This window comes from Prunus avium, chromosome 5 (genome assembly GCF_965620075.1).
Source record: "Prunus avium chromosome 5, drPruAviu1.hap1.1, whole genome shotgun sequence".
NCBI lineage: Eukaryota > Viridiplantae > Streptophyta > Magnoliopsida > Rosales > Rosaceae > Prunus > Prunus avium.
Genome location: NC_142288.1, coordinates 29,174,715 through 29,190,993, shown reverse-complemented (window position 1 = coordinate 29,190,993; position 16,279 = coordinate 29,174,715). Strand labels below are relative to the sequence as shown.

Here is a 16,279-nt window from a genome sequence, read left to right as displayed (position 1 = left end):
TCGAAGATTCAAGATATGATTTCAATTTTGATTTCTATATTTACGTTTCTAAGTGTTGATGAAGCCTATGTTTGATTTTGATTTCACAGAATCTGATTTTGAACTCTGGTTGTATGGTTCGTTCGAACCTGGTTTTATGAAATGAGATTTTACTTTCGGTGGGTTGCCACCGAACTCATTACCTTTTTTCGGTGGTAGTCCACCGAATTTATTTATATTTTTCAGGTGATATGTCACATCCCGGATCGGCTTCGCCGTAGCACGATATTGTCCGCTTTGGGCCCCCCCTCTCTGGCCCTCACGATTTTGTTTCTGGGAGCTCACTACCAACTTCCCAGTAGGTCATCCATCCTGGGATTGCTCTGGCCCCTAACTCGCTTAACTTCGGAGTTCCTACGACTCCGAAGCCAGTGAGCTCCCAAAAGGCCTCGTGCTATATGGATGCGGGTGTGTACATATAAGGCACATCACCTACTCTCCATTGGTCGATGTGGGATCTCACAATCCACCCCCCTTAAGGGCCCGACGTCCTCGTCGGCACACTCGCACCACACGGCAGAGTGGCTCTGATACCAAATTGTCACATCCCGGATCGGCTTCGCCGTAGCACGATATTGTCCGCTTTGGGCCCCCCCTCTCTAGCCCTCACGGTTTTGTTTCTAGGAGCTCACTACCAAGTTCCCAGTGGGTCACCCATCCTGGGATTGCTCTGGCTCCTAACTCGCTTAATTTCGGTGTTCCTACGACTCCGAAGTCAGTGAGCTCCCAAAAGGCCTCGTGCTATATGGATACGGGTGTGTACATATAAGGCACATCACCCACTCTCCGTTGGTCGATGTGGGATCTCACATGATACTCACTGAATGTAATTCAATTTTTCAGTAGTACTCTACCGAATATGTTTTCTTTTTTCAGTGATAGTCCACTGAAGTTGTTTCCGTTTTTCAGTGATCATATACCGAATCCGTTACTGAGTGTGTACTTAATACTGTTTTTTTAGATATGAAGAGGACTCGCAGAGGTACTATTGAGGCTTCATCATCTCGACCTGATAGACAACGTCCTACAGCTTCAACGAGGAGACAGAGAGCAGCTCCCCAAGATCACTTTGAGGATACTATATAGGTTGAAGATGTAGCTGCTACTCATGATAGTAATGTTGAGGTACATGTTGAGCCTACTGAGCCTACTAAGCCATCTCGAGTAAGTCCCATTGATCCATGTTTACTTACGAGTTTTAAAACTCACGTAGCAGCTGCAATTTGGAATAACCAAGTAAGTCATTTTACTGTGACAATAGAACGTAGAATATAAGTCTGGTTCATGGTAATTAACGTGGGTTTTTTTTGTATTTAATTAGGAACATGAGCCTCTTAGGTGCATGTCGAAGACATCTACCCTTCGTGAGTGGAATTGGTGGGGTAATCCAAATAATGGTATATTCAAAGGGTACCCTTCGTTTATGTTCCCGAATACACTTCTTAAAAACAGAAGACATATCATGTAGTTGCTGCAACAAATCCTTGCGTACCCTACGCCATTCATTATTACCAAATCTCATTGACATAGCTATGGTTCTATATCCACAGTTACCATCCGGAAGAACTTCAGTCTGGTGAGTAATATATTTCTTAATACCTGTTGGCGCTAAATCTTGAATAGATAGAGATGAGTGCAACTTACAAGAGATGTGGACGATCTAGGAGATCGATTGAGTTGTAAATGGAGATTCCTCCTGTCTTCAGATGCTGATCCTGAATAGAAGATAAGCGAAGCTCGTGAGGTCTATGGAACCGGTGTGGAACCAGCCTAAGACCCTCCGATGCTCAAGTAAGATTGTTTTTAAGAGCTCTTGCTGTTGACCATATAGAAGTATAAAAGTCAAGCTGAAAAGTCTTACCCCTGTATTGTAGTGGGAGGGGCATACTTATAGAGGGCATTTAGTATGCTTGTGGTGTTCATTTCCGATGTGGGACTCGTTGGAGGGCCCTGTGAGGTTGACACGAGTCCTTAGATATTTCAGGCGGGTGCTCCGAGGTTGATTCTGCAGAATCGGTAGGGGATACCGATTGTAGGCTGTGTTGGGCCCTGTAATGATCTTTTGCTGCTTTGAGACAATATCATCAGTAGCCTATGCCGATTGTCCGAGGCCTTGGGTGCTTGGGCGAGTTTATGAGATCCACGTGTCGTTGTACGAGTGGAGGGTCAGATATGGTACAAACAATACCCTCAGGGAATTTCTTTATATGCATATATGTATCGAACGCTGATTGGTTTTCGCGAGGCTTATAGAGCTGAAAATAAAACAATATATTACTTATGTGGTAATAACACATTGTAAAATACAACATTTGTAGTATATACCTTAAATTTTTTTGGATTAGACAATATGGAACTAGAAGTAACCATGTTTCTTTTCTTTGGCACTGTAGTGGTACTCTTCTTCGGTTTTATTTTTAGTGAGGCAGTGAGGCTTTACTTTGGTTTATTTTTAGATAGAGCAGTGAAGGCCTCAGCAATCTCAAATGCAGATGGCAAACGACGAGTAGAAGTGTCGACTTTTCGCGGTCTCCCTTTGGTCTTCAACTTATCTTTTGGTTCAGTAAGTGCAGTAGAACTAGTGTTCATTAGCTCCTCTAGTGTCATGTGGACTTGTCTCTTCTTTTCATCATCTTGTTATTCATACCACATATTGAATCTTTGTAATTGTGACCTTCCTGGTGAAGTTTTGCCATGACTACTGTTTCGTATATTGATGAGATCTAATTTCCTCCAATGTGAATGCACAACATCAAGTGGAATTGATACACCACGATCTTTATACTCCGCAATTTCATGTGCACATGGTAATTGGTGGGTTCGACGAATAGCACAGCCACATGATAAAGTATCCACCCCATCTATCTCTAACCTGTTTGCAAAAAAATTACAATGTTAACTATATAAACCATATATGTACATGCAATAAGTAAACTGAATTTACATTTCTAACTTGCACACAATTACACTCAAAGCCTTTATATGTACATGCAATAAGTAACTATTGTAACTATATTGTTTTCATAATTGAAACATTCATTGCATCTCTATCCTTCAGGGTGACCAAAATATCTCTAGGTTTCACTAAACTCTTATACATATCCACCAACAAGGCATTCTCCTCTTGAGAAAGTCGCCCCACAAATGAATGACCTTGAAGATACTCTGAAATAGGATGTTTGTGTACTCCACAAACCACTTCCAACTTCCAATCATCCATATCGCCAATATTGACACCTTTTAACAAGAATGGGCATCCACATTTCTTGGTACCAGTGTTCCTAGCACATTTTTTCATATCACTATTTGCATTCGACCTTATATCAGTTGTCTCACTAGACTTGCAAGACTTATAGTTACCGCTCCTCTCACAAGCAAGTATTACTCGAGGTCTTCTCTTACCCTCACCTCCATAATCAGACCTTTTAATTACAATGACAATATTATTCATTTTCCCTTGTGCACGAGCCCATCTAAGTAATGCATCTCTACCATTGAATATCTACACATAAAACTCATGTTATTTAAATAGAAAATTTGAAACATTAATGCCACATTAATGATACTAAAAATGATTTCAAACAAAAAAAAAACTCAAAATAATTACCGAATAAGTTGTGAATTGATCACTATAGTCCATTACACATTCTGTTCCCACATTGTTGCCTTCAGTAGGGGCGTCACCTTATTTTTGTTCCTTCAATGCAGTAAGATCAAAATAGCTTACATTAAATTTGTGGTCGACAATAAATTACTGAAAAAATAAATCAATTTCGGTTTGTTGCCATTGAAACGTATGTAAAATTTCAGTAATAAACCACTGAACAACATTTCATATTATAGTGGATCTCCACCGAATATTAAGTTGATGATCGGTCAAACACGACCGAATTAGGTGCAAAGTTTCAGTGGCATCCCATTGAATTTACCTATCGCGTTCGGTACTGATGTTCTGAACGCAACCAGCGACCAACCCTAAACCCTAAACTTGCAAAACGCCAAAAAATAAACTCATACCTCATTCGAAGCCTCTCTAACTTCAATCTTACCTTTCATGAATAAATGCAAGATATTTTTTCACTAATATAAACATATAAATCTCGTTAGAGTTGTAGGAACACGATGGTTTGAGAAAAAAGTCAAACTAGGGTTGTATGAACATATGTGGGGTGTAGTGAGTAATTTAATTTTTAATTTTTAATTTTTTTATCCTTAACGGTAATTATGTACAAGGGTAAAATAAGTTATTTATGTTTAAATTTATTATGGGGTGTAAAGAGCAAAAAATAAGGTGCCAATAGAATTTCCCATAATATTTTAATATAATGGCTGGCTGGCTAGGCCTACTGCCCAGGAGATCCAAGAACTTGACACTTGGATTATTCTCAGGCCGTGGGCTGTTAGTTTTATCAGTTAAATATACACGTTTTTGCAGTTACTAAGGCCCAAGGCCCACAAGCTATCTGTATCATATTTTAAATTTTTTATTTATAAAACCTGAGGGCAATAATCTAATTAATGTAACATTTAAAAAAAAAAAATTAACCTTCACATTAGTAGTAGGGTCAGAAAAGATGATCCTTCCTATAACATTTCTAGGAGTATAATTGATCAAACTCTTATACCATAATAACTGTTTTTTTTAATTTATATAAAAAAGGCTTATTTAGCTACATGCCCCCTGTGCTTTTCAACTTGTCTTAGATTACCACCTGTGTTTGCAAACGTCTCAAAATACCCCCCAATGTTTAAAAAAGGGTCTCAACTTACCCATTCCGTCAGTATTTTTGACGTTTCGTTACAAGCTTTGGGCCCCACTTCGTTTTAATCTTTAACCTCTTCGAATTAGGATTTTTCACTTTCAGAGAGGAGGAAATTGGGTATTTGGGTGAGAAGGGGAGATTTGGAGAAGGCTAGGGCTTTTGCAAAATCTGAGGTGGGGTTCGAATTTTGGAGAATCTGGAGAAGTTGCAGCCCATTAAGCTCGACATATTCTCAAATGTGCTGGGAATGTCTAGAATCAACCCCCCTCTCTCTCTTCCTCTTTCCTCACCTCCACTCTCCACCTCCCTCGTATTTCTCTCTTCCTCCTGGCGTCGACTGGATCTGGCTATCGGTGACGACTTCAAGTGGAGGTGGCACACTGTCATCGCAACCCCAGTGAATTGGACTGAAGAAAAAAAAGGGCTTGCTCAACTTACTGCCAGCATTCCCAGGCATTTGTACCTCCTCTTTCTTCTTCTCAGTTGGCTTCCCCATTGATATTTCAAGAATATGCAGCCAAAGAAGAAGAGCCCAAAACCAAGGAGAAAGAAAAAAAAATATCCCAAAAAAATCAAAGGAAGAGATGCAGCCAAAGAAGAAGAGCCCAAAACCAAGAGATGATATAAGGAGAGAGATGGAGAAAGAGAAACAGAGGAAGAGAGGGGGGTTGATTCTGGAGTTAAAACAAAGTGGGGCCCAAAGTTTGTAACAGAACGTCAAAAATACTGACGGAACGGGTAACGTGAGACCATTTTTTAAAGGTTGGGGGGTACTTTGAGACGTTTTAAAACCCGGGTGGTAATCTGAGACAAGTTGCAAAGCACAGGGGGCATGTAGCTAAATAAGCCTAAAAAAAATAACCGAATATATACGGGTGTTCTTTCATTGAGAAACCAAGCGTGCAAAAGATACACCAATATCAGTTGCATTTCAGACTTGATACAGGCACAAAATTGTGGGGGGCACTGCACTGAAACACAACTCATTTACAAATACGAGCTTTACATACATCTCAAAACATAAATTACCCCACAAAATCTGAAGGACCACTAGAAAAATTGCTGGAGCCAGTGGGAATTTACTGAATCCTTTTGCAAGTCATCCTTCATCTTGCTAACCTTTTGCAAAGCCTCCTTTAAATCCATTGTTTCCAATGGCAAATTAGAAAACTCCTTTAGAAATTCGTGTGCCCGAGCGGCTCCTCTAGACATATCATCAGAGTCATACTCTCTCTTGCGCTTGGATCCAACCTGTATGTAAATCATGATTTTAGAACCAGACCATACCTTCCAACCTAGCCAGTACACTTGACAATAATATGGCACTTATTATACATCCATGCCAACTTGCTTAAAATATGGATTTATGTTAGAAGACTTTGTGGGATATGATAGCTTTTTGGGAAATCCTAACCAAAAAGTACTGAAATAGCATAAGATTATTATAGGTGGCTAAGCCTAGATGTTTTTGGTGCTGTGATCAATGTATCAATCCAACACTAGTCCTATTGGCATTGCATGCATACGAAGTTCAGTGACATGAATGTATACAAGACTTGAACAGCCAGGGTGAGGCAACACAAGAAGTTATAGCCTTGCTATTAACATTAAAGAAATCTAGAGATCACCTCTTCGCTAGCATCACTTGGAATAACTGCAGTAGCTGAAAAATCCTCCAATTCAGCAGCCTTCTCTCTAGCAAGGGAAACAACACTTTCAGGAAAGTTTGCGAATTCTGCAACCTGAATACCAAAACTTTGATCACAAGCCCCTGGCTCAACCTGGAAAGTACGATCACATCAAGAAAATGAGTGGGTTCAGTTTTTCTCAACCAAGATGCATGCACTAGCATAAAACTGAAAGGGGAGATAGAAGCAACATTATAGAACTTAATCCCACACATAAGTTCCATGACATCTGCCTCCAAAATCTACTACTTGTGATCCTGGAAAAGACAACATTAATAACTTGGACAATAACTAGATAATTCATCTACCTTGTACAGCATAGTCAACTTGTGGCTTGATGAGTCAATATGTGCACTAACATGATAGTTTGCTACACCAACAATTTGCTTCATATTGGCCTCATGAACACCATTTTCATGAGCTAATGCAGTCAATTCATGAAAATGGGTTGCGAACAAGGTAGGTGCTTTAATCACTTCAACAAGGTGCTCACAAATGGCCCAAGCTAAACCTGAGGACCATAATAAATATTGATAAGACAAAGCTGTAAACCTTTATATTAAGTATCTAAATTTAATGGCACGTACACTAGTAAGACCAAAAAGAACAACTAGATCATCATATTCTTCAACGCATGCAAATCCTACAGACTACACATCTTATTATAAAACCTCAAATTGATTGAATCCTGCAACCCCATGGCAACAAATTTCTCAAAGAAAATGCATGCCATTCAGAACAAACACAAGCATCAAAATATCATGTATCTTTTTATTTGTAAATAATTATCATCAGAAAGCAGTACAGGGATGCAACCTGTGTACACAAGTAGCATTGAAATACGAAAGTAGTAATAAAAAACCTGAAGAACTAATAATATTAGAAAACTAAGAAAGAAGTACAAAGAAAAGGTTTAAGAGTTAAACCAATACACCATTGATTGTTACCGATACATTAAAAAAAAGGTTAAAGAGTTAAACCAACCGAATCCATCATAAGTCGATGTCCCTCGGCCTAACTCGTCGATGATTATAAGTGACTTATCTGTAGCTCCTTTCAGTATAGATGCAGTCTCAAGCATTTCTTGCATGAAGGTAGAAACTCCGCGTAGCTAAAAAGAAGGAACATACAATTAAATTTCCACAACAGGACAACAAAAGGCTTTAGACTCCTGTTTACAAGGCAATCAACATATAGTTTCGAAGCAGTAGTATAACTTGTACAAGATATTGCACAACAACAGAACACTTGCCAGACAACAGATTCAACATATGTTTAAGTAATGGTCACCTCCACGTGTTGCTCAGAATTAAGGACTCTACATGCATATAATAGAAACACATTCAAAAAGATGGTCCTAACCAGGGAACACAGATAGGACACGGATAAAACAAAAATTGGTTGAAGTATCCTGCTTACCAGTTTTCATGTTAAATTATTCTAGAAATCTAAGTTGGCAAGTAAGATCTCAATCAGCCCTATATGTGTGGAGAGACATAACTATTAGTCATTTTATCTTTTGGTGATGGAATCTTTCTATTATCTCTCAATTCTTGCCCTACCCATGCACCACTCAAAAGCTGTAAATCTTTGAGTCCAACACAGAACCTAATCTTTGATAATGTAACAACAAATGAACCAACAACAAATATCAAAGACCAGCAATATACAGCATGAGATAAGACTACATAGAATTAAAAGATCAGTTAAATACATAATATACTATCCCAGCAGAACATTTATAATACTAGCTGCCATTTTTTTCAAGAAGTTCAAACTTCAAGAAAAGAATATGCGAGGGATCTCACTTGGCAGTCACCAGCACCCACGCGAGCAAAAATGCAATCACGAATAGAAATGCTAGCTTTGTCACAAGGAACAAAAGAACCAACTTGTGCCATTAGAATATTCACACCGACCTGCCAGTGCAAACAAAATCCAGTGACTTGTTAATAGTAATTAAAGTAGGATTTTGTGAAACAAATAATAACTGATAAAGCGTTTGGAGTTGAGAATGGATGTGAGGTGTCCAAGTTGATGGCATGAGCTATATATTAAGTGCAAGATGATGTTCCCGCAACAGAAGAGTAGTATGCTAAAAGAGAATGCAATAGTTCCATGGAAAATTGATTATGTTGATGGAAGCACTAGAAGAAGCATTTGACCAAGTTAATAAAACACACCTGTCGGATAAATGTAGATTTTCCACCCATATTGGGTCCTGTAATGATTTGGAACCAACTCTTTCCTCTCACCTAATCAGCAGAAATGGTAAAGAGCACATGAGGACCCACTCCAGCTTATCAAATGACCAAAATCTTTTCTTTTTGAATTTTTCATTCCTGGGTTTCATGAATACTCACAAGTTTACAATCATTGGGTATAAAATTTACCCAGTCCTGAGCCTCCACACAAGGATGTCTACTCCCTTCTAATATAATATCCCCCTCACCCTATTATAGACAATAAGACAATAATTTTTAGTCAATGAATACAATTTGATAAGAAGGAAAAAAGAATCTCATTATTCTCTAAGAAATAAATATAAGGCAAATAACAATTAACTGATTACCGATGGAGTGATGATTGGCCTAGTGTAAGCAGTAGGACAGCTAGAAGCCAAATCAGCAAAACTAAGTAAGACATCCAATTCAGAAAGCAACCCAGCTACAGACCAGAACACCTGGATATGAAAAATCCTTTAATCCAGAACAACAGGAATAACCACAAAACACATTAAAGTATATCTACCTCGGAGAAAGTTGCTGTAGTTTGAACAACTCGGTTAACCAGCTCTTTCTGACAATTCTTATACTCTTCAACTATTCTTTGATACTGATCCCCTAACTTTTTAAGCTTTGTGTTGGTAAATTTCACTCCATCCTTTCGGGTTTCCAGAACAATGAATTGTGTTGTGAGCTTTTTCCTTATTTTTGGCTCTTCCTTCTTTGTGATTCTGAAGACATGTCCAAATTGTGTGCCTTTATCTAATTTTAAAGCCTTGTCTAGAGCAAGATCAAGATCTCTAGCAGTTTCTTTATGCAAATTGTGTATTTGATGCTCCAGCGACTCTTGCTCATCTTTCAGAGCAGAAAGTGCAGGGTCATAACTAGATGATATCATGTACTCTCCATTCTCAAGTTGATCAAGGTCAACAGCAGCTTCCACTAGAGCAATGAACTTATTTAAGTGACCGTCATCAGTCCATAACTCAAGAGGATCCCAATATCTTTCCTTGATCAGCGAGGAAAATTCTCCATCATAGCGTTCTAGGGCACTTTTAATGTATGGAAGTCTTATACTTGACTGCATTCAAAAAATGAGAGTCAAATCAAAGACAGAGGTATTTTCAAGCAAAAGTGCTACAGAGCAGTATTAGTATCTGCATAGAGAAGAAAGCAAAACGGAAAAAGAGACAGAAACACACACCCACACACACACACACACACACACACACACACACACACATATATATATATATATATATAGAGAGAGAGAGAGAGAGAGAGAAGAAGAAGAAGAAAAAAGAAATGGTTCTCTTTCGGCTGCTTGTCTAGCCAAAACAAACACTCATATATGGTCATACCAACAACACCAAAACACTGTAGATAACCTTACAAATCAATGAAGCTGTAATAGATTGTACCTGATAAAGTTTTACAATATGCTGCAAACCAGCTCTTTTCTTCTCAAGATTGTGCATCAGTCGCTCGATGTCTGAGATTCTTTTCAGATGCTGCCTCAAATCTTGGCGAAGTGCAGGATCCTCCACAAATGCTTGTACCAAATCTAGCCTCGAATTGATTTCATTCACATCTAATAAAGGCTGTTTTAACCACATGTGCAGTAATCGTTTACCCATTCCAGCAGTACAAGTTCTATTCATAAGACCAAATAAACTGAAATTTTTGTTTGCATCAGTTTTGCTTTCCAGGACATTAAGTGCCCTCATTGCAGCAGAATCTAACCTCATATAGCTGTCTAGATTATATCTTTGAATGCTATAATTTCCATAATTGCTCTCATCACCAAGTAACTCTGCATAAGAGAGCAATGCCCCCAATGCTCCAGCTGCAAACTCAAACCCTGAAACTAAATCTCGAACTGGTTCAATAGAGCCTTTGACAAGCCGACTGAGATCCTGAACCAAATCTCTCATCTTAAATTCAGTCTTCTTCCTCTCAGTTAACATCACACCACATCTATTCAATGCATCATGCAATGTTCTAATTTCACTTGTTTTGCCACTCTCTAGGGGCAGAAGGCATTCCTTGCAACCAAGTGCGACTAGAGCTGATTCCACATTTGTAAAGTGGCTATCATCAAGAAATTCAGCTAATCCAAGTACTCGTTTAGTTAGATCAACATATCCTAACCCAACTGTGCAACCATTTTCGCGAAAGTTAGGTAAAAGTGCAACAACCACTGGGGTATCCTGCATCTCATTGTTGGCAAACAAAACATCTTCGAAACTGCCGAGATTTCCAGGTGTTCCACTTTTCACCAGCCTCCAACTTGAGCCACTACCCTCATAAATCTCAAGAGTGTGGTCTGTTCTTTCCAGTAGTAGATCGCGGGCAATTGTCTCAAACATGTTTTTACTAACGCTGACACTGGATAAGCCATCCGATCCGCTACCCAACTGCCGCAAAGCAGTAGTGGTACGATAGTAGGTCTTTGCAATGAAAGTAGCATTTTCACCATGGGCAGTATAGTAGTCCTGCGATAACAAGACATATGCAATGGTGAAAATTCAGGAACAGAATTACTGTACCACACAGTAGAGAGAAGTGAGGGGAGGACGAAAGAAGGGGATGCATTAAAGAGACTTTGAATACAAAACTGACCCGACGATCAAACAATCGGATAGGTCTTGGGTCCTGCAACAGAAGCAGAGAAAACCCAAATATTTAGAATATAGGTCTTTAATCGCAAAGAAAATGCAACGAAATGAAATAATAACTAAATCTTAAGTTCATTGCCATCTCTAGCTAAATTCTTTAAAACTATTAGACAATTTTGTAGTTTTTTCACTTTAATTTTCATTTCCAAGCAGTTAAACAGCCAACTAGGGTTTTCCATTAAATTTCACAATCCGAACCCAACACTACTAGAGCGACACACCCATAGGGGCCAAAAATAGAATACTCACATGGGGGAGGGTTTTGAAGAATGAGAGAAACCCTTGAGATTGCTTGGCATCTAACAAAAAGTGCAACAAGTTCAGTGAAACAATATATGCATATTCAAAAACTAAACTAATAATACATACGATAAAAGTAATTAGTCAAAATGCAAAGCTAGGGTTTCTGCCTGGCTTACCTAATTTGAGTTCGGGAAGCTTGCTCTGATCCTCAAAATTGGCATCCATTGCCGATTTGGCGTTAGGGTTGTCTTGTCTCTGAGGCGGAAAAGAAAAAGTGGATTTACACACACTAAAACGAAATGAACATAAATGGGGTCGGGGATTGGCGGGAAAAGGAATGAGCGGTAGCGGGATTTTGGAGGCCGCGTGGGATTTCGGATATTAGTTGGACTTCTTGGGCCGAGCCAAGAAGGCCGAGAGATTTCTCGATCCAAGCCCATATGTTTCTTTTGAATATCAAAATGATGTGAGGGGTGTTTTTTTTAAATTTATAGATCCAGCTATCCTATTTTTTAGTTTATTTACTATACTAATTTTCGGTTTTAGCCTTTTGTTTTGAGTGTTGGTTTTTTATTTTTGCGATGTTTTGAGGTTGGGATTGTTTTAAGAAAATCGATGGCATTTTTGTAAATTATAGGGAGTTCAAAGCCCCTCAGTTATATTGTAAATGAGATTTGGGTATGTTTCTAAAATTCATTTCATGAATGTTTGTTTTTATAATTCGGGCCCATATATTAGCCATAATAGTGAAACTCCCTCTAAACTATGGGGAGGGGGTTTTGAACTCGGGATCCTGAATATAAATGCATATAATCACAAATATTTCTTACACAAAAATATATTTTTTATTTAACCAAAAAAACTTATATTTTAATTATCAAAATACAGTCCTGATCTCTTGGACCACATGAGTCCAAGAAATTGTGGTCACCTAATGTTGGATATTAATCCAATTGTTCAAAAAAAAAAATTTTAAGGAGTGCAAGAGTGAGTGAACCATTGAATTTACATCCAACGGTGAGTGACCACAAATCTCTTAAACCCATGTAGTCCAAGAGATCGGGACTGTATCAAAATAATAGTGAAATTATATATATAGTCATCTTCTATTGAGGGACACCCTTTAGGGTATCTTATGAATTTGTTTTCAACAATCCAAACCATCTATTTGTTAAGTCTATATTCATAGATTATCCTTGCAAAACAAGTCGGAAACCGTTTTGACATCTAGTTGTGTCCTACAAAATCAATTAACATGGTGCTTCAAGAAAGTACTAAAATTTCAATAACTTAATTGAGTGGTCAAATGATATCGGATTCAAGTGTTTTTTTATAGATGATCTTTGAATGATTATCTAAAAAATAGACGGTTTGGATTAGTGAAATACAATGCAAAGTAGGTCCTACAACGGTGTCCCTCAATGGAAGCTATATGTATATATATATATATATATATAGCAATAATACGTTATTGATAAGCAAATAAGAGTACAAAGTAATTATGTGTCGAATATGGCTAAATCTTTTCCAGTGATCAAACACAACATGTTGAATTGATATGAAAAGGATTACACACAACCCAAACAATGACTAAATCCCTGATCCAACAACTAGAAGCACATGTACTCAGACCTACAATATAAATCCGCCACGCAACGGCAGAAACGGCAAATCCGTATCAAAAGCCAAAAGCTAAAAAGAAATAAAAATTCTAGAAAACAAATCACAACGAACTCCTAAAGAGTTTCAAATAATTATTAGTCTAAAACAAAACTAAGAAAATAGGACCACTACTCCACATCTTCTGAGCAATCCGAAGAAAATCATAATGCCATACTAGCTAAACCCATAGTCCCACAATGGCTAAACCCGAACTCAACGCAACAAGACATCTTCCCTTCTTTAGAGCTCCAAACTATGTTGAAGGAGCAAACTCCTTGTGTATGTGGGCCAAAATACGGTGACTCGTTTCATGGCCATTGGTTCCACATCACAAAATAAACTAACAATCTTGAGGGAAAAGGGAGAGAAGGAGAAAATAAGGGATGAAATGAGAGGGGAGGAGGTAGGGAAGGCTTGTAATTACAATGGATTTGTAACTCAAGTTGTTAAAAGCATTTACTAATGCATCTGAGATCCTAAGTTCAATTCCTCACTCCCCATTATCACTTGTATTAATTTTTTTTTACCACAAACTGTAATTTAGTTACCCAACCCAACTGGAGAGAGAGATTGGACAATGCAGCCTCACATGCAAGTCCCTCATATCCCAAATTCAAGCTTCACATAAAATAAAGAGCTTATCCAAAGAGAGATTGTGCTGTCAGTCATCGTCCTTGTTTGTCCCAAAATTATACTTTACACACATATTTATATCCGAAAAATGATACAAATTTGTAAGCTCATGAAGAAGTCTGCTTACCTAATTTATATACTAAAATGATCTTCTAAGTTCGTAAACTGCTTGTAAAGTTCAACATTTTAAGTTAATATTTGTGGCGCATAATATCTCACTCATATAAAGTGGGATATATATATATATATATATATATATATATATATATATATATATATAGAGAGAGAGAGAGAGAGAGGGGGGGGACTTTCGGACGTCCGTACATTCATAATGTCCGGAGTTGTTGCTTTTGTTGCATGATTAGATGAACTCATTCATCATTAAATTAAAAGAAAGGCTTTGTGTATTTATCTTCTTTTCAATATTATATATTATCACAAAAAACAGCATTGAAGCACATGAATAACCACCTCAAGTTCCCTCGATAGGCCACCAATGAAGGAAAAGTCCAATCTGGTGGTGATGTGAGACTTTTCTGGTATTTGCTAAGCATGATTTCTATAAGATTGGTACCAAGGAAAGTGAGAAACGTTTCTGAGTAGATTTATTAGGCCAAAAGCAAAAACTGCACCAAATAAAAAAATAAAATAAAAAAAGTGGTCCGCACATGGCTAAAATAAGGATGTCCACATTAGAGAAGTACTCTATATACATACCTAACCTTTCTGAATGGCTTCTCAAAATAGTTAATTACATCTTGTTGTATCCATCTTATAAGAAGTTGTCCTATTCTCCAGGAATCGTATCAGAACACAAAGAAACAAAGGAAAAGACAATGTTAATAAAAACATGCAGAAAACTGTCTTCTTTGAGAGCAAACAAGAAATTATACATCAAATAGTACTAAGAGCAGACATGTACCTTTTCATAATTTTCTTATCCAGATAGTTTTTTTTATATAAAAAAATTCCCAATTTTGTTGAAACGTGTCAAGATAGAAAGTTGGGCTCAGACCATTAATTGCACCATCTATTTCAGTTCTGTTGAGGACGTTTCCATCTTTTTACTCACTCAAGAACAAAGGCAATACGACATAATAATAATATAGCTAAAGTCTTCTCTGCAAACCTAAAATCGGAATTTTCTCAACCTTAATCAGTGTGTATATCTCCTTGGCAGCATCACAATAAGTTATTCCATGGGTTTGAAGCATCAAATCAAATCACCACAAGGAACTTCTTACTTAGCAGTTAGCACGAAAGAAAGAAAAAAAGGTCATATAAATTGATGTGCATAATGCAGGAGAAACCTAGCTAGATGCTTTGTTTTGATGTAGCTACTAGCTAGGCAGATGAATCTAAAATGTTTTGGGCCAACTTGGGCTTTCAGAAAATGAGAAATTTAAACATTTCATTTCAATGAAGAAGAAAATCAAAACTTCGCGCACAGGAACCATAAAGGTACGTACAGCATCGCATCGCATCGGCCATAGAATCTAGCTATAGCTAGCGCGCATGCCTCCACAAAAGTGGTCGTGTCAGCAATCAGAGACTTGCGGGTCAGATGCATAATTCCTTGTTTGGCTCATGCAATCAGCTTCATTTATAAGTTTAAGTGCTACATTAATAATAGTCCTTCCATTCCATATATGTATATATATATATATACACCCTCAGATCAGATGGTTCTCCAAGTTAATATATGCATCACATAGTTATTTCATCATAAAAATAAAATAAAAAGATTGTAAAGGATAAGGGGCTTGTCGCACAAGTGGTTAAGAGCATTTATCCTTACATGCACCCGAGGTCCAAGGTTTGATTCCCCTCTCCTTCAATATCGCTTGTAAAGGTTATGCCATCGTGTATGTGCATTTGTTGGTGACAGAAGCATTACTCAATAGTATTGAGTTGAAAATGATGAACTATAGGACTAGATAGGAAGATATTTTTAGCACACAAAACATTAGTCAAAGATTAATTAAAGAAATTCCGGACATGGTAAAGAGACTGAAGTTAAATGAGGAGAGCATTTATGAAATTGTAATTACCAGAAATGGGCACTGAAAAAGAAACTTGTCTGAAAAATTCCTTCCTATGTGTGGAAAATGGTGCATCCCCTAAAACACTACTCACATGATGATATGATGGGATCGATGAGAGAGTCACATAGAGATATATAGAGTCCAAATGAAAGTAGTGGGAAAAACAGGGGGGATGAAGAGTAGTAGTGAAACTGAAAGGAAACCATATGACATATATGTCATGTAATGAAAGCTAAAGTTTGAACCACAAATTTGAACATGGTGGTACAGACAGGCAGAGAACTCGCCCGCAAGGAAATGAAA

At 37.7% G+C, this 16,279-nt stretch overlaps 2 protein-coding genes across 3 annotated transcripts; both read right to left on the bottom strand.

Moving 5' to 3' along the window:
- Positions 1–3,049: 3,049 nt before the first annotated feature.
- Positions 3,050–3,679, bottom strand: LOC148294641 (uncharacterized). Its single transcript, XM_088253828.1, has 2 exons — positions 3,647–3,679; positions 3,050–3,541 (listed from the first exon to the last, which is right to left on the bottom strand). Exons 1-2 carry the CDS (start codon positions 3,677–3,679, stop codon positions 3,050–3,052), a joined length of 525 nt encoding a protein of 174 aa, XP_088109954.1.
- A 1,977-nt stretch (positions 3,680–5,656) lies between these two features.
- On the bottom strand, positions 5,657–11,972 carry MSH2 (MUTS homolog 2). 2 transcript variants are annotated; one of them, XM_021955198.2, is made up of 13 exons: positions 11,813–11,972; positions 11,643–11,692; positions 11,338–11,370; positions 10,137–11,210; positions 9,242–9,796; positions 9,063–9,173; positions 8,854–8,943; positions 8,674–8,745; positions 8,299–8,409; positions 7,475–7,601; positions 6,799–7,001; positions 6,431–6,583; positions 5,657–6,053 (listed from the first exon to the last, which is right to left on the bottom strand). In XM_021955198.2, the coding sequence occupies exons 1-13, from the start codon at positions 11,859–11,861 to the stop codon at positions 5,853–5,855; spliced, it is 2,829 nt and encodes a 942-aa protein (XP_021810890.2). In that variant the 5' UTR covers positions 11,862–11,972; the 3' UTR covers positions 5,657–5,852. The 2 variants fall into 2 exon arrangements, with proteins under 2 accessions (XP_021810890.2, XP_088109783.1); XM_088253657.1 differs by lacking the exon at positions 8,299–8,409.
- Between the last annotated feature and the right edge of the window lie 4,307 nt (positions 11,973–16,279).